Genomic DNA, 17,124 nt, shown 5'->3' with positions numbered 1-17,124 from the left:
TGGCTGTTGCATGTGGACTTTATTCCAGCCCTGGGCCCCGGCCAGGGGCAAATAGCCAGCTAGAGAGCTGTGTCCTGACTCCAGACTGGAGGGAAAGGGAGGGGGGACGGGGTCAGGCCGAGGCTGCTAGCCTGGTCAGCTGTAGCTGTCAGGGTCCGTGTCGTCTGGCAGGAAGTAGCGCTGCAGGGCTGGCTGCAAGAGCAGTGAGGGCAGTGGACGGGCAGGCCTGGGCCAGTCTAGGGGGAAAGGCTGCAGTTCCACCCGTGGCAGCGGCAGCTTCAGGGTCCGGATGGAGTTGTCCAGGGTGCGGCCCGGCCGGAGCTGGGACAGCATCTGACCTGGGAGCCAGCAGGACAGTGAGGCCTTGGGGTGGGGTCAGTGCTCGCTGGGCTGGGCTGGGGTGAAGGCCAGGTCCCAGTTTCTACTCCTGTCCCCACTCACCCCTCAGTTTCATTGGAGACCTCTGGGCCCTGGCCTCCTGAAGCCGGAGGATAGGGTAGTACCTGGATGGTAAGGAGACAGTTTGGCTGAGCCGGCCCGTCAGCCACCCGACACTGGCTCCTCCCCAGCCTCATCGTGGCCAGCTCACCGGCGATCTCGGAGCTCTGGCACCACGGTGCTGGGCCCCTGAGGGCGTGGGCGCAGGGCAGGGCGCGGGCTCCCTGGGTCCTCCTGCTGGTGGCCCTGCTGCCTAACCTGCTGCTGCTTGCAGAAGAAGTTGAGGGCGTCGATGGGCCCCAGGTCCAGCACTTTTGACTGTGACCAGTCCATCTGCTCCAGCAGCAGAGGCTCATCCAGCAGTGCAGTGGGCGAAGAGCAGAAGTGAATCAGGGTCTCAGAGAGTGTGCGTCTGGTCTGCCTGAAGCGCGTCTGTGGTGGCATCTGCTGGGCCTGAGACTCCAGGGCGGCCACGTCCGGCTCCCCAGGTGAGACCACCAGCGAGGGCATCCAGGAGCGGACCGAGGGGGTCACAGAGATGTGAACAGTTGCCCCAGAGGCCATGGAAGTCTGCGACAGGCCCTCCTTGGCAGGAGGGAGGGGTGCTGAGGTCTCCGAGACCTGGGGCAAGATCTCGGACAACTTGGCCACAGACGGCTGCAGGGTTTCCATCTGCAGGGGAAGGTAGCCAGTGGAGGGTGCACTGCAGTCCAAGGCAGAGGCTGCCCCCTCCTCCACCAATAGGGAGGCCCAAGTGGTGCTGCCCCAGTTCCAAGCCTGCGGGAGACCCCACTGCCATCTCCTCCCCAGGGAGGAGCAGGAGGATCCCAGGAGATGGGGAGGGGTTGGGGGTTGGGGAGGACGGATGAGGCACAGAGCTGGGGCGGGGCAGGGAGCCTGCTGGCCTCACCTGGGAGAGCCTCCGGAGAAGGTGGGAGGCTCTGTGGCCCAGCGACCCGCCCCACCCCAGCCCCACCCCAGCCCGCCCAGACCTGCAGCTGCTGGATCATTTCCTCCAGCTTCTGGCAGCAGCGCTTGCGCAGTGCGGCCTTGGAGTCACAGTCTGGGCCCTGGACCCAGGTCAACATCTCCTGGAACAGGAAGCCCTGCGGGTCCTGAAGGCCTAGTCCGTCCAGCAGCTTCTTGAGCTCTGGCCTGGGACAGGTGTGGGCGGCTTATCAGAGGCCCCGGGGCTGGCAGGGAGGGCGGGTAGAGAGAGGGACTCACCGGCAGGAGGCAGGCGAGTAGAGGAAGTAGGACATGAGCTCCAGCACCACCTCGCGGGACTCCAGGGAGCAGGCCAGGAGCAGCTGCAGCGCCAGCATCACGAATTGCTTCTGGGTCTTGTCCTGAGTGCGGGGGATGGGAGCGGATCACGCCCGGCGGAGGAGGGGCTGGGCCGGGGGCTGGGGCCCGGGGCGGGGCCTCTCGGGGGCTGGGGCTCACCTCGAAGCTCGGCGGCTGGTCCAGGTTGAGCAAGCGCACAAGGATGCCCTGCAGCCGGCCACAGAGGCCTCTGCTGACGTCGGGCAGCAGCCTTAGCAGCGCATGCAGGATGTCCACGCGGTTGGCCCAAGAGGCCTCGTCCAGCAGGTCCATGAACAGCAAGGCCAGGCCCTCCACCGTGCCCACCTCAGGGTACGCCTGCAGGACCCGCATGCTGAGGCCTGCCCCCTGCCCCAGCCCAGGCCTCCAGCCTCCCCATCCCATACCTGAGCCCACGCTCCCAAGACTCCCCCAAACCTCCAGGGTGAAGATGGGGAACAGCTTTTTAAACCAGTTCTGGCCAACGAAGAAATGCAGGAAGCTAGGCAGGTGCCCGTGGCGCTCTTCCCAGATCGCGCGCCCACGCTGGTGTGGGGGGCGGCGGAAATGGGTCTCTGTCCTGGTGGTGTCGTCATGGGAGCCCATGGGCCTCTGGGTCAAGTACTCAGAGACCTGGGGGGAGCGGCAGCAGTGCAGACCCTGCCTCTCCAGCAGCTCCCTAACCCTGACACCAGGGGACACCCACCTGAGCCTTTAGCTCCTCAGACTCCAGCAGCTGGTCAGAGAGCTGCCCACAGGGGCTCAGGGCATCTGAGGCCCAGTCCAGCAGCTCCTTGTCCTCCTCTTCCCCCAACCACTGGATCAGGCTCTGCTGCCACATGGCGTGCTGCCGTCTGATGCCCCTCACCAGCCACAGGTCGTCCTGGCTCACGCCTGGCTATGAAGGGGAGAGCGAGTGGCTGCAGGGCTTCTGGGAGCCAGGCCCTCCCACTCACCCCTCCCTGGCCCCGCCAGCACACCCCCAGCTCTGCCCCTTGCCTTTGGTCTGCTACTGTGGGTGAGCTGGCCCAGGGCACTGAGTCCTCTGACCTCCCCAGGGAGCCACATCTGCTGCAGCACCGCGGAGTTGGGCACGCAGCCCGGGAAGTGGACAGGCCGTGTCAATTTCTGGAGGTGCAGGTCGGGGGTGGCACCACGGGGCAGTCTGAGGATCAAGCTCCGCCCTGCCCCAGAGGCCGCCCTGGCAGTGCACCCGCCAGCCAGGTCTCTGGGTCTCTGAGAGCTGGGCTCAAAGCCCTGCCCCCACAAGCACAGACAGGGAGAGAATCTCTGGCACAGGGCAGTCAGGGCAGCATCAACTGTGGTAACTGAGGTGGGAAATCTGGGGAACAGGCGGCCTTTGGGGAACCCCTACACCCCAGATGCTCTCCATGGGACTCAGCCTCCCATCCTGGAGCAGAGACACACCAACAGGAGAGGGACAGTAGGAGTTCAGAGAGGGGCTGTTCAGGCCTTGGGTAGAGGCCATAGCGGCTGGGGGGGGTCAATGACCCACCTGGGAAGGTAGGAGGACCAGGTCTGTGTGCCAGACAAGGCCTATCTGGGCATTTGGATGTGAGAGTGTAGGCAGACAGTGCCTTGCAAGGGGCTAGCTCTCAGACAAAGTCTGCAGGGGGCTCCCCAGCCGACATCTTCTCTAGGGAGGGGTACGCAGGCACAGCCAGCTGGCAGAGGCTCTGGCTTTGCCCAGTGCTGCTCTGGGGTCCTTGGCTCTCTGCAGCCGGGTCCCAGAGCGCAAGGATGCAGGGCACACAGAGCAGCAGCACTGGAACTGGGCCAGGGGCGCGGGGCTGTGGGTGGGCATGGCCCTTGGGTCAGATTTAGACACAAAGGTTTGCGGCAAAGGGAAGATGGGGTACACAAGAAGGGTCCCCACAGGGAGGGAAGTGCCTCTAGGGAGAGCAAGGGGCTCCCACCTTGTAGGGCTGCATGGTGGCGGGAAAGAAGCCCCCGAGGTTGGAGAGAAGCTCCTGGGGCCGCCTCTTCAGTGGCAGGGGGATCTGGGAATGGGACAGGGCTGAGTCAAGCTTGGACTCCAGAGTCCCTGCAGCTCTGCCCTTGGCTGGGCAGCACCCCCACCTGCCCAGGCCCCTCACCCTATGCTGCAGGTGGGAGGACAGGGGGTCCGGGGCCACAGGCGTCTCCCTGCAGAGCCACTCCAACTGCAGCTGCAGGTCCAGACTGAGGCCCAGCTCACAGCTCAAGGAGGAGCGAGCCAGCAGCTAGGGCCCAGGAAGAGGAGTCAGAGGCGAGGGACAGGGATCCCAAGGTGAGGGCAGAGGGATGGGAGGGGTGGGAGAGGTGGGAGGCCTCACCTGGGATGCTCTGCTGTGCACCCTCTGGTGGTGGGGTGGGACAGGCAGGGGCACTCGGGGAGGGCGGGCAAATCGCCGGCCCAGAGCCCCCAGGTCCTGTGGTGGCAGGGTCATTGACGCTGGGGGGGCTTCAGTGCAGACCCCAGCCTGTCCGAGGCTAGGGGCGTCTCTGGGCAGGTTGCACACTTCCCAGGTCTCTCTCTCCACAGTGAGGGGCAAGGCACTGCACTGCTGGGACTCTCTTCCAGCATACTTGCCCTGTCAGCAGTGATGGGGCAGAAGGGCAGTGTCAGAAGCACAGGGCAAAGTGGGGGGCTGGGGGAGGCCCCATACTCACCAACAGGCCGGGGCCGTAGATCAGACGGAGGTAGTTATCGAAGGCCTCCTGGCACTGCTGCCCAGAGAGTGGGGCCTGGGCGGCCGGGCTCACCAGCCCCAGTCTCAGCTGCTGAAGGTCTTGGTCCCGGGCAACCAGGGCTTCCAAGTCCTGGGGTGGGGGTCAGGGGTCAGCCTGTTCTTCCTCGAGCCTTGCCGCGTGCTGCCCGGACAACCACAGGGATCCCAGGCTGCCCCGGGGACTGAGGGGAGTGGCTTAAGCCTGGGCAGGGGGCAGGGCTGGGGCACCGGGGTGGTGAGGGGGTCAGGACCCACCCCACCTCCTCCAACACTGGCTGCTGAGGTGCTGCCGTCTGGCGATGGATGAAGGACAAGGCTGTGCTGCAGACAGGGACGGGCGTGGGTGGGACACGAGGCGGCACTACCAGTGGGACAGGGCAGAGGTGGGACAAGGACCCGGGAGGTGGGTGGCCAAGCCCCTGGTGGGGAACAACCAACTGCCAGGAGTGGGGAGGCCAGGACTGGGACAGGCCTGCGGTGGCCCAAGGGGACTGGGAGCCCCAGGGTCTCATGCTGGGGACACAGCCTGGCCCTGACCCAGGGAGCTGGGCGGGGACCTCCAGGACAGTTCAGCCAGGCTGGCTAGCAGACCTGAGGCTGGCCGCCCCATGCAGGTTGGCAAGCCTCCACAGCTGGGCTGAGGTCAGCGACTCCTGGCTCTTCAGGGGCAGTGGAGGGTCGTCTACCATGTCGGGGACCTTCCCATACAGCTTCTGAGCAGGGAGAGGAGCCTGGAGCCCTGGCCCTGCAGGCTCATCTGCTGACAGCAGCCCCACCCTGCCCACCTGGCACTCAGTGCACACCTTAACCAGGTAAGATGTGGGCAGGTAGAGCATGTGGGACACCAGGCAGAGGCGGGAGCCCAGTGCCAGCACCAGATCCCCGCTGTTGTTGCAGAAGGTCAGGGCCTGAGGGGCACCATTCAGCTGCAGGAGCCTGGAGGGATGTTCAGGGCTAGAGTCCAGCCCTGCTCCATAGAGTGGAAAACCGAGGCAGCAGCAGAGGCAAGGCTCTCTCCCCTATCAGGCTGCTGGGCTCTGGTTGAGGGCAGAGGCAGGAGAACCCAGAGGGCCACCCCCACGCCCTGACCCTCCCTTCGCCCTCCCAGCCCCAGCCCACCGCAGCAGGCGGTTCTCTGCTGTCCAGATGCGGATGGTGCAGTCGAGGCTGGAGCAGGCATACAGCTTAAGTGTGGGACAGCAGCACAGGCCTGGGGACCAGGGCTTAGGGTCAGGGACCAGATCCATACGGTGGCCTGGGCGTCACCTTTGCCCTGTTCCCTCACCGGTGATGTGGTCTGTGGGGTCGTCCTGAGGCTGGTGATCATAGCGTGGGCTGCTGTCCAGGCCGAACTGCACCAAGCCATAGGTGGCACTGTGGGGGTCCTCAAAGCCCACAGTGACGTGCTTCCCAAGTGCACAGAGTACCACGGCCGGGTGGCAGCAGGAGAAGGTGCGAAGCAGGCTCAGGCTCTCCTCAGCGTAGGGGAAGACGCGCCACATCTTCACAGTCAAGTCTCCCCCTTGGGGGCGGGAGCCATGGTTGGGGGGGAAGCCGGGGTTCCCAGGCCACCTCCTAGGGGAGGAGACGTACTGACCGGAGGACACGATGCTGTTCCAGGTGGACTCGATGGCGGTGACGGGTCCTGGGCTGTGTGCCACCATGTGGAAGACTCTCTTCGATGAGCGCAAGTCGAGCACGGACAGGGCGCCGTCGGTGTGCCCCACCACAGGCAGGTACCTGCGGGTGGCAGCAGCCTGTTGGTGCGGGCCCTGTCGCCTTGCCCAGCCCTCACTGTCTCTGACACCCACCGGTTCTTGTCCTTCCAGGCCCAGGCCATGTCACTGGGGCACAGCTCGTCCTTGAGCTGGCGCACAATCTCCCAGGTGGCAAATGCACTACTGGGGTCTGTGAGGTGGCTGTAGAGGTGCAGGCAGCAGGGCCTGGGCGCAGGGGGTGGCGGCGGGCACAGGCGGTGCAGTACCCGCATGGGGCAGCGAGCCGCATTGGCACACAGCAGGTGTCCCGCATGTGTCAGCAGCCACAGTGCTTCGCGAGGCAGGCAATAGGCCACGGCAGCCACGCAGTCTGCAGGCTCAAGCAGAAGCACACTCACGGTGCGTCCCGTCGAGACGGACACCAGGTAGACCGAGCCATCGGCGCACGCGCACACGAGGCGCACAGGCAGCGGCGGGTGCAGGGGCGTGGGCAGCGCGGGCGCCACCTGCAGGTGCAGCACCGGCGCTGACAGCTGCGCCAAAGGCGAGTAGAGCTCACGCAGGCGCCACAGCTCCAGGCTGCTGGCACGCAAGGAGAGCAAGGGCCAGCCGGGGCCGGCGGGGGCCAGCAGGCGGTTCACGCTCTCGGACGACACGCCCCGGCCCCAGCAGCTCAGCGCCACCTCGCCCACCTGCGCCGCTGCCTGCAGGTCCCATGTGCGCAGCGTCCCGTCCTGCGAAGCTGACAGCAGCAGGGTTGTGTTGGGGAGCACAGCCACTGCAGTCACCGGGCCTGTGGGAGGGATGCGGGTCACTGCACATCAGGGACTAAGGAAGGGGAGCCGTCAGTCAGGGTGGTGGCCAGGAGCAGCATGGCCAGGAGTCAAGGAATTCCATGCCCAGAGCTCCTTAAGGCAGAAGGCTGTGCACAAGGTGGAGGGAGACCAGGCCTCAAGAGCCATGGTGGAGCAGCGCACCGCACCTGTGTGGCCCACGAACACCATCCGGATCTGCCAGTCAGCCTCCCACACCTTCACCGTGCTGTCCCGGGAAGCTGTCACCATGGCCTCTACATCTCTGCAGTACGCCAGGTCGCAGATGGTACTGAGGGGTGAGAGGGAGGCCCGGCGGACTTAGCACCGCCTTGTGTGTGTGTACCTGCACCCCTGCCATGACTGGATTTCCCTCGCAGACTCGCCTCATGAGTCCCCCGTCCCTGGGCCCCCCTCACGTTTTGTGCAGATCTTGACGCACATCTATGAGAACCCAGGCTTGCAGATCAAAGGTGAGCACGGCTGAGCCATAGGCTGCGAAGCAGCACGGGACCTGATGGGGAGGCTGAGGCCCCAGAGCCAGACGCGCAAGTGCACCTGCCTGGCCCGGCAGTGGCTGCAGAGGTGACCTGTGCGGAACCAGGCGGCGGCCACCTGAACGGAACTTCCAAAGCGCCAGGCTGCCATCTGCCTCGGCCACTAGCAGCAGCCCGAGATCGGGCACTGGCAGGCAGCAGATGGGCTCACAGCCTGGCACCCTGTGCACCCCTGGCTTACTCGGCCACAGTAAGCTGAAGTCAGATCTCAGTATGGCCAGACCCACTGGGCCCCAGCCCACAAAGCGGCCCACAGTGCCCAGCGGACCCAGCACTGTCACTAGCCCCGTGAGAGCAGCAGGAGCCAGCAGCTTCTTCTGCATCCAGCCGTCCTCCCTGTGCAAGTGCAGGTGGCCCGCACCATCCAGCATCACAAAGCGTCGGCCCACCGGGTCCTGTGCCACCGAACGTAGCCCGGGTGCCACCTCCAGGCGGCGCAGTGGCTCCAGCCCGTGGGTCAAACGCGCCACGCGCAACTCAGCTTTCTTCTCCTGTAGGCCAAGACCAGCAAGCCTTAGTCAACCTCATTGGGGCCAGCGGTTGGGGGAAAGCAGTGCAGCCGCCTCTGGGAGCCAAGAGGATCAGGGCTGGGGTCCTGCCGGGGCCCTTAGTAGAAGAGCCAGGCCAGGAAAGAGGCCTTGAGCCAGGTACCCTGAGCAAGCCACACCTTTTCCACGAAGTTCTGGAGGCCTGTACGCAGGAGCAGCCACAACTGGCGGGCACGGGCGCTCGGGCTCATGTTCTGCCACTGTGAGTTGCTGGTAAAAAGCCGTGGGGCCGGCTCCGAAAACGATGACTCTGCGGGCCAGCAGGAGAAGCCCTGTCGCTGTTTGGCTGTGGACCCCCAGCCCTGGAGGTCGGGGGCAGCCAAGGGCCCTCCTGAGGGCCCTGCCAGGTGAGGGGACTGCCCCGGGAGGGCTGCGTTCCCGGGGAACAGGACCTGCGCCACAGGGGTCGAGGCCAGGCCACCTCACCATTCCTTTCCTTGAGCAGCCCCGGGTCCGGGACATCATAGATGTCAGCGTCGTACAGGTCCAGGTCTGAAAGCAGGAGGTCGCCTTCTGCTGTAAAGGGGTTGCTCGCATCCAACACATTCGACTCCATTTCAGCAGCTGCAGGTCCGGACGGCTCAACAGCCCCTGCGGCCGTTGCTAGGATACCTGAGGCAGCAGGCCCCGCCCCCGACGCAGGCCCCGCCCCCACACCGCAGGAGCCTAGGAACACACTAAGTCACAGAAACTTTTATTGGAAACAAACCAGCTGCAGCAAAGTGACACTCAGTGCACGCTGCCCAATGGGCAAGGTGGGGGGTACAAGTGGGCAGATGACCCCTGGGGGCCACCTGCTGGGTCTCCAGCCCTTTGGGCTGGATTGTGCAGGCCCAAGCCTGACCCAGCACAAAATACAAAAATAAACTCTGTGGTCCAGCCGTCCCTGCCTGTGTAAGTTCGTCTGGGCAGGGCAGTGGCTCTTCCCACCAGGCCCTGTGCTGTCCAGTCAAGCCACAGCGCGGGCGGCAGGAGCCCATGGGAGTGAGAGGACATCCACAGGCTAGAGCCAAAGGGCTAGGCAGGCGTGGCCTTGGGCGGCGCTGGTGCTGTGGCAGCAGCAGGATCTGGCCAGTGGCTCTGGAGGCCCTGGGGCCCCTCAGATGGGCAGGTCCAGGCACGGTTTGAAGCTGGGTGAAGCCGGGGCCTCTGTTCCTCCTCTTCACATACAGACCACTGGGACCCTGGGCAAAGGGTGGCGTACAGTGGGCTCTGAGGAGCCAATACCCAGGACACCAGGCAAAGGGGCCCCACCCTGCCCACCCCAAGCTCGAGGGAGGGAGACCACAGCAGCCATCACACACCTGTCCTCTTCCACAGCGCTGGTCTCCTCAGGTCCGCCCTCGCTGCCTCCACCGCCGCTCTCCTCCTCCTCCTCCCCTAGCTCCATGTCCAGCTCGTTGCCTGCCTCTGAGGAAGTGTAGGTGGACCCACTGGGGGAGGTGAGGGAACCCGCTTTAAGACCACCTATCCTGGCCTGCTGCTGACTCCAGGGAGAATGTCCCGGGAGGACAAAGTCAGGAATAGGGTGGACCAAGCTAGGGAAATGGTGTGTGCCCCAAACAGGAAGGTGGGGGAAGGGAGGTGGACAGGTGCCAGCCAACCTGATAGAGCGGCAGCTGAAGAAAACAATCCGTTTCAGCCGCTTGTTGTAGAAAAAGTAGTTGAAGGACCAGAGACTGCCGTCCTCCCCAAAAGGATCTGAATCCAAGTCTGGATTGTAGCTAGGGAGTGCAGGGCGAGATGTGGTGTGAGGTCCCAAGTGCCACACAGACCCAGGGCCCACCTGCAGGGATGTCAGCCCACCTGTAGATGTCGCACTCGGCCAGGCAGATCTCCTCATCGACTGCGTTCCACAGTTGTGGCTTCAGGGCCTTGAAGTCCTCTCGTACGGCGGAGAACAGACTGCAGTTGACTGCGTTCACCACCTAGGATGGTCATAGTCAGGGCTGACCCAAGACAGCAGGCATGAACAGGGCAGGGCCATGGTAAGTTGGGGAGGACACTGGCGATAGCCCGGGGCCTGCAGGTCCCTTCCCTGACCCGACCCTCACCCAGCTGAGGCTGGGCTCCCGGCTGAACTCGTGGCTTCGGGCTGTGCTGAAGTCATAGTCTGGCCGGAAGGACTCATTGAGTGTGGCGATCAGGTAGAAGAGGGTCTTGCGGCTGCACTTGTCGCTGAGGGGGCCCTCATCCTCACCGCCTTGACTCTTACTCAGTCTGCACAGAAAGAAGTGTCAGCCCGGCACTGCCCCACACGCCACAGTCCCCAGTGGGCGGGCCCTGCCCACGCTCACCTGCTGGGGCTGAGGCCTGAGGTCTGGGGTGGGGACAGTGCCTCCAGCACGTGTGGCTGGCCCTCCTGACAGAACTGCTTGAACATGTGCTTGTCATCTCCAGCCATCTTGCATGAGTAGCTCTCAATCCTAGAGATGCAGGCAGGGTCATGGAGTATACCACCCCGAGGTTCAACTCAGAGCCAGGGCAAAGTGACCGCTGAGACACCAGCCCCTAGAGCCCCGGCCTCACCTGCCGATGATGTGGGCATCTCCAGTCTCCACCGTCAGCTGCGAGTTGATGGCCTCGAAGCTGGAGTTCTCCAACAGCTTCATGTCCTTGAGGAAGGGGTCTTGTGCTCCAAGAGGCTAATATTGCCTGAGGATGAGAGATCAGTCCATGGGTAGCTGGCCCTTGGGACTCCACCTTTGGCCCCACTCCCAGCAAGCGGGGCCCCTGTAAACAAGTTAGGTCCCTCTTGCAGCCTGCCTCCAGACCTTCAGCACTGGCAGGAGAAGCGAGGAGATCCCCTTACCTGAGAGTGGCAAGGCTCCAGCTCAGCCACATTCCCTGCACCTCACAGGAGATCTTGGGGCAGGCGGGGGGACCCACCAGGGTCCCCACTAACCCTGAGCTGCCCATTCGGTCTCTCCCTCAACACTCCCCATCCCGACGAGAGTCCTACCCACCAAGGGGGCACTGTGAGCCCACGAAGGGGCACGACTCTTTAAGTCCAACTCGGGCCAGGCCTCTCAGCCAGGCTAAGAACCTGCACCCGGTGAGGAACCAGGACACCTGGGGCTCGGCCCTGCGATCACCTGGACGCGGCGCTCTTCCCTGTTCTACAGGAGGCTGTCTAGTAAGGGGAAGAGGAAACGCATGAGCTCTTCCCTTTTTCTCCTCAAGTACGACAAGGTGCAGAGGGAGGCCCCACGGCCCCCAGGAGAGCCTGTCAGCAAGGTACCTAGGGCGTTCCTGCATCCGCCGGGTCCCAGCCTGGCCCCGCGAACTACAAATCCTAGGAGGCCCGCGCTTCGGGAGGCGCGCACGCGCGCCGGCGCGAAGCCTGCTGGGGGCTGTAGTTCCGGAGGCCCCGAAACGGCGCCGGGCACAGGGCGTACGCCTACCTGCTTGCGCGGCGCTCAGTCGGGCCTGGCTGGGTCCGGCAGGATCAGGTCGGTTGGCGTCGGTGCGGGTGAGAAGGCGGTGCGGGCCCTGGGCAGCGCGGGCTCCTCAGGACCGGAGGGCGGCGCCGCGGCCTCCGCACGGGCCGCACTGTATCCGGGGGAAGAAGCTCCGCGGCGACGTCCCGTTACTCCCGGCCCTGCCGGCCCATCCGGGCTGCCACCGCGACATAGCCTCGCCCCTGCTCGGCGCCCGACTATCGCGACCGACCTGCCCGCCGACCGCCACAGAAGGCCTGAGCAAGAGAGCGAACGACCTCTGCCTCCTCCGGCCAGACAACAACAAGCGTCCGCAAGGCCCAGCCCCACACGTCTGAATGGCCCGCTCCAGCCTCCGGGGGCGAGAGCTCACATAGCCATTGGGCGCACTGCCCGCCGCTCAGTCTTGTCTTCCGCTCCTACTGGCTGCGGTGCCTGTCCATCTTCTTCTCGGCCGTGCGAGCCCGCCTCCCTCCCTGGCGCTCATTGGTCACAGCCCATCGTTGGCTCCGCCCCCGGGGGGGCCACCAGGGTTCCCTGGAGCGAACCGCGGGGCTGGCGGGACGGGGCAGCCCAGCGTCCGGAGGGAGGCAGGCCTTGAACGGGTGGGGCTGGCGTCCAGCTCCGGCCGGACGCGGGGTCGGCAAGGACCACCGGGCCGCAGCACCCGCCCGAGCCTCTTGGGCTTTCCACTTGTAGCCGGTGTTTCGGTCCGTGACACTTTGCCCGGCGTACAGGCCTCTAGGCGCAGCCTCGCCCACCTGTGCCCGGAGACCCTGGGGCCGTGTTCACCCTGGGCGAAGCGGGAGGGTCAGTCGGCTCCGACGCTTTCGCGGCACCCGGAACCCCAGGCTCGCGGCCGCAGTTTCCTGCCGGCGAAGGCGCTCAGCGGCCCGAGGCCACGGAAGCGGGCTCGGGAGGCCGGGCCGGGGCCGGACGGAGATGGCGCCGCCAGCGGGCGGCGCGGCCGCGGCTTCGGACCCGGGCTCGACTGCGGTGCTTCTGGCGGTGCACGCCGCGGTGCGGCCGCTGGGCGCGGGGCCGGAGGCCGAGGCGCAGCTGCGGAGGCTGCAGCTGAGTGCGGACCCTGAGCGACCAGGGCGCTTCCGGCTGGAGCTGCTGGGCGCGGGGCCCGGTGCGGTGAGTGGAAGCGGCGGGGGCGCGCGGCCTGGCCGCGGAGCCTGAGGCCCGGCCCTTTGTTTGCCAGTCGCGTGCCCTTGAGCAATTAACTATTCTTTGCTTCTGTTTCTTCGGCTGTAAAATGGGGACAATGCTGGTACCTCCCTTCGTAGGGCTACTGTGAGGGTTTCGGCAGATAATACAAGTTAAGCGCTTAGGACAGTATAAGTGGTCTACACGTTACCTCGTTTTCCTTTGATCACCATGTCGTGTGTGCTGGGCAGAGACACTGAACCTAGACTCTCCCCCTCCTCAGGTCAGTTTGGAGTGGCCCCTGGAGACAGTCTCCTACACTGTCAGAGGCCCCAGCCAGCATGAGCTGCAGCCTCCACCAGGAGGGCCTGGGACTCTCAGCCTGCACTTCGCCAACCCTCAGGAAGCTGAGCGGTGGGCAGCCCTGGTCCGAGGTGCCACCGTGGAAGGACAGAATGGTCAGTTCCCTGGAGCGAAGATTCATTTGGTTGGCCAGGGACTGCATTAGTTCTAGGCGAGAAGAGGAGAAGCCCCAATGGCTGGCCTGGATGGGGAAAGTAGTGGGGAAAGCTGGGCTCACCTTACCCACTGCTGGGGTTCTGGAAAGCCTTCCAGGAGGAAGAAAGGGGAGAAAAGGAACAGAGCTGGAGCCTGGAGTAGCAGACAAGTGTGGAGGGGCAGAGAAGCATGCCTTCGGGACCTGGGTGAGAAGACAGACTAGATCAACAGCAAGGGACAGGTATTCAGTGGGAGAGTAACAGGCTCAGGTTTGAACTACTTAAGACTAGTAGAGGCCTGCATTTGTGTGGGTGGTGCAGATAGGGCTGGAGGGAAGGATGTTTCCAGAGATGCTTGAGAGATGGAACAGGCTGGGTTTCATGGGGGTTTAAATGGAGGGGTTAGTGGTTGAGACAGAAAGCTGGAGGGACCAGATACTGTGGAGACCCCAGATAGAGGGCTTGTTTGGGAGGGCATGGAAGTGATCAAGTTCTGAAACACGTGGGAGGGAAGGGAGGTAGGTGGATCTGGGCTGGAGCTGGGACTCAAGAGATAAAGCTTGGGGGTAGAAATAGTCAACCAAGGTCACCCAAGAGAGAGAAGCAAGAATAGGGTCTGGGTCCAGCAGGCAGTGCCTCAGGGAAGAAGTCCACAGATGCATCAGAAGAAGAGCTGACAGAGGGGTGAGAAGAAAACCACACAGTGAGATGGAAGAGATCCAGACAGTAGCATCTGCAGAGGGAGAAAGGCTTTCTTCTTTAATTCATTCATTTGTTCGTTCACCAGATACATGTATTCAGCGCCATACTAAGCCATCCTTTAAGACCTTAGAGATTTAGCATGAATAAAACTTCAAACCCCTGCTCTCTTGGAGCTTATATGAAGGGATGGGAATGCTGGAAAGGAGGGGTTTGCAATTTAAAATAGGGTGGTAGGAAAATCCTCTTTAAGGTGACATGAGTGAAATTTAAAGATCGTAGGGTAAACCATGTGGCCAGCGAGCAGCAGGTACATACAAAATGCCCAAGGCAGGAGTCTACATGTGGCCTTTGGGGCTCATCTCAGGCCAGTCCAGGCATGGTGCTGGGTGCTTGGGAGGTCTGCTTATCTCAGTCGGCAGACAGCTCAGACCTAAGACCACTAAGGAGCTGCATCAGCACCGTGTGGGCTGAGCCTCAGGTGGGAGGTAAGAAGGGGAGACAGCAGCATGCCCAGGGCAGGCATTAGCTGGAGAGGGTTTGTTTGGAGTGGGAGCAGCCCAAGGTGTTCTGTGCTGATGGTAGAGCCAGGAGAGAGGATAGCGGTCCCTGGGATACCAAAAGGAGGCCACCCTGACGGCAGGGCTCTTGTTGAGCAGGAAGGGGCAGGCTACTTCTGAGGACCACTTTGGTTCTGGCTGGCTGAGAGGGCCTGCAGAGGCCAAGAGAAGTGGTCTGGCCTCTGTGGAGGAGGGGCACAGGTGAGACTGGGCAGCAGAAGGGACCAGAACCCAAAGCAAAGCCAAGTACAGCTCTGAGTGGAGTCTGCAGGGACTTCTGGGGTTTGCAAGGGTTGAGGTTGGGGAGAAGGCCTGGCTTGAAGTGTGGCCAAGGCAGGGCCCTGGCATGGGCTGAGGTAAGGAGGGAGAGAGAGCTCCAGGCTAAATCTCAGGAGACCACTAGCCTACCACACATCTTCCCTCCTAGGCAATGACAGCCTGCCCCCAGCCCTAGGCCCAGAAACAGGCCCTGTTTCCCTGCCCAGTCCCCTTGAAGTGCTCACACCCAAGGCCCCCCAACCCAAGGTGGATCTTCCCTGGAGCTCTGGAGACTTAATGGAGAAAGGTAAAGGCGGGTGCCTGGAGGGGGTCGGGGGAAGCAACCCGTGTGGGGCTGTGATGGCTCTCTCTCCCCCTGCAGAAGAGCTGGCAGGGCGCCTGACCCGGGCCATAGAGGGTGGGGATGAGAAGGGGGCAGCCCATGCAGCAGCTCTCCTGGCCCAGCACCACGTGGCCCTGAGTATCCAGCTCCGAGAGGCCTGCTTCCCTCCTGGCCCCATCAGGTAAGGCCTGGGACTTCCTTCTCACCCTGACCTCCCAACCTGCTCAGGTCCCACATCCTGACCCCTGACCTACACTCTGGCCCAGACTACAGGTCACGGTTGAAGACGCTGCATCCTCTGCCCATGTCTCGCTGCAGGTCCACCCCCACCGCACCATCGGGGCCCTCCAGGAGCAGGTGAGCACAGGGTCTGGGGGCCCCTGCTGGGGGTGGGGGCCCCAGGTGACACTGATGCTCTGGCCCAGGTGTTCTCGGAGTTCGGCTTCCCACCATCTGTGCAGCGCTGGGTCATTGGGAGGCGCTTGTGTGTCCCTGAGTACAGCCTCGCTTCCTATGGGGTCCGGCGGGACGGGGACCCTGCTTTCCTCTACCTGCTATCAGCCCCCCGAGAAGCCCCAGGTCAGTCCTTGATTGGGGTGGTATGAGGAAGGTGGGGTGCAGCTTGACACGGTCCTGAGCCTCACCCCTCTACCGCAGGACGCAATCTTCAGCGCCCTCAGAAGATGGAGGGGGAACTAGGCCGTCTGTTTTCTCAGTCACTCGGGCTTCCCCGAGCCCCTCAACCAGCCAGCTCCAGTCTCCCCAACCCGATTCAGGTGGGCAAGGGACTGGGCAGAGTGGGCCCAGGCGGCTCTGGGTATTGGAAGGAAGAGGTCAGCAGCACTGTCCTCATCTCTCTAGCCCGGCTGGTCCTGCCCTTCCTGCACTTTCATCAACGCCCCAAGCCGGCATGGCTGTGAGATGTGTAGCACCCAGAGGCCTCGTGCTTGGGAGCCCTTTCCCACAGCCTCCACCCAGCAGCTACCAAAGGTACCAGAGGCAGGGAGGGAACAGGGGTGGGTAGTGGCAGAACAAGCAGAATGACCCATCTCTCCCTCCTCCCCCAGGTGACAAGGAGAGAGGATGGCCCCTCCCTTCCAGGCCCGAGCTCCCTGGACCCCATCCTGAACCTCTCAGGGAACCTCTGCTGACTGCTCACAAGGGACAAAGCCAGGGCTGGGGGGAGGGGCCATGAGCTGGAGTCATTAAAGACATTTCTGAGCCAGCTGGGTGCCCCTTCACGTGCCTTTGTGCAGACTGGGCTGCTGGGAGGGTGGAAGGCAGGGCACAGTCCCTCAGTGGAACTTGGCAGAGGTTGGGGGAGCTGCCCAAGTGGCCACTGGAGCACACTTGGACCCCAAGTCCCAGGGGTCCTCGGAGCATGGCAATGAAATCTCCCAGGCCCTGAGGGCTTGCAGGGCAGTGCCAGGCTGCTAACCACTGGGCTTGGGCCCTCTTTGCACCTCATCCAGTCCTTGGGAGACCATGCCTCCTATTACAAGCAGAGCCTTTCCAGTACACGCCCTCCACCTTTTCCCTGCTCAGCCCTTGCATTCCCTACGGGCCCCTCCTCTAGGCCACTGTCCAGGCTGTCCCTTATAGTCGCCTTTTGGGGACAAAAGCTCAGAAGCTAAGAGCCCTGAGCCAGGGTCCTCCTGCCACTGATGGGTCCACAGCTGAGCGAACCTGGCCACTGTCTGGCTGTATGGCCTGGACCAACCTCTAGTTGTCAAGCCAAGAGACCGGGAGCACATTCTAAGAGGCCTCTAGCTGCCTATCTCTGCCTCCCCTCCTCTCCTGGCCACCATGCAGCCCTGCCAGACCCCTTGCCCAGAAACTGCTCCTGCAGCTGGTACTTTAGACCAGGCCTCCCCTGCTGAAATGCAACTGAGGGGTCCCTGCTGCCCTCAGGATGAAGGCTAAGTGGTCTGATACACTGACATTGGCTGGTTTCTCCAGCAGGTTCCTGGGCCCTTGGACTATGTTCAGCCAAGCCAGGCCCTTTTCACCTGTGACCAGGTACTCTCCGCTCCAACGAATGCTGCTGCTTCTCTAACGGCTAGTT

The 17,124-nt window shown here is 63.5% G+C and overlaps 3 protein-coding genes across 7 annotated transcripts; 1 reads left to right on the top strand and 2 right to left on the bottom strand.

Moving 5' to 3' along the window:
- WDR97 (WD repeat domain 97) lies at window positions 1–8,702 on the bottom strand. 4 transcript variants are annotated; one of them, XM_072949983.1, is made up of 23 exons: window positions 8,537–8,702; window positions 8,230–8,360; window positions 7,425–8,053; window positions 7,176–7,297; window positions 6,287–6,986; window positions 6,073–6,215; window positions 5,761–5,997; window positions 5,595–5,685; window positions 5,279–5,411; window positions 5,067–5,188; window positions 4,736–4,796; window positions 4,417–4,566; window positions 4,080–4,337; window positions 3,861–3,986; window positions 3,681–3,764; window positions 2,743–2,871; window positions 2,450–2,641; window positions 1,885–2,376; window positions 1,666–1,787; window positions 1,431–1,593; window positions 590–1,110; window positions 442–503; window positions 1–363 (listed from the first exon to the last, which is right to left on the bottom strand). In XM_072949983.1, exons 1-23 carry the CDS (start codon window positions 8,664–8,666, stop codon window positions 149–151), a joined length of 5,013 nt encoding a protein of 1,670 aa, XP_072806084.1. In that variant the 5' UTR covers window positions 8,667–8,702; the 3' UTR covers window positions 1–148. The 4 variants fall into 4 exon arrangements, with proteins under 4 accessions (XP_072806084.1, XP_072806082.1, XP_072806083.1 ...); XM_072949981.1 differs by having other exon boundaries at window positions 1–338; window positions 4,731–4,836; window positions 5,067–5,411; XM_072949982.1 differs by having other exon boundaries at window positions 5,067–5,411.
- An 86-nt stretch (window positions 8,703–8,788) lies between these two features.
- Window positions 8,789–11,897, bottom strand: MAF1 (MAF1 homolog, negative regulator of RNA polymerase III). Of its 2 annotated transcripts, XM_015245201.3 has the most exons (8): window positions 11,515–11,897; window positions 10,640–10,765; window positions 10,408–10,536; window positions 10,165–10,330; window positions 9,917–10,038; window positions 9,715–9,834; window positions 9,415–9,543; window positions 8,789–9,294 (listed from the first exon to the last, which is right to left on the bottom strand). In XM_015245201.3, exons 2-8 carry the CDS (start codon window positions 10,720–10,722, stop codon window positions 9,273–9,275), a joined length of 771 nt encoding a protein of 256 aa, XP_015100687.1. In that variant the 5' UTR covers window positions 10,723–10,765; window positions 11,515–11,897; the 3' UTR covers window positions 8,789–9,272. The 2 variants fall into 2 exon arrangements, with proteins under 2 accessions (XP_015100687.1, XP_015100688.1); XM_015245202.3 differs by lacking the exon at window positions 9,715–9,834.
- A 172-nt stretch (window positions 11,898–12,069) lies between these two features.
- SHARPIN (SHANK associated RH domain interactor) lies at window positions 12,070–16,284 on the top strand. The gene is made up of 9 exons (XM_031690544.2): window positions 12,070–12,690; window positions 12,986–13,160; window positions 14,886–15,023; window positions 15,099–15,240; window positions 15,326–15,416; window positions 15,485–15,638; window positions 15,717–15,835; window positions 15,921–16,049; window positions 16,127–16,284. Exons 1-9 carry the CDS (start codon window positions 12,493–12,495, stop codon window positions 16,208–16,210), a joined length of 1,230 nt encoding a protein of 409 aa, XP_031546404.2. The 5' UTR covers window positions 12,070–12,492; the 3' UTR covers window positions 16,211–16,284.
- Window positions 16,285–17,124: the final 840 nt, after the last annotated feature.

Source organism: Vicugna pacos, chromosome 25, assembly GCF_048564905.1.
Source record: "Vicugna pacos chromosome 25, VicPac4, whole genome shotgun sequence".
In the NCBI taxonomy this organism is placed as follows: Eukaryota; Metazoa; Chordata; class Mammalia; order Artiodactyla; family Camelidae; genus Vicugna; species Vicugna pacos.
Note: the sequence above shows the minus strand (reverse complement) of the source record. Positions and strands in the feature narration are given on the sequence as shown.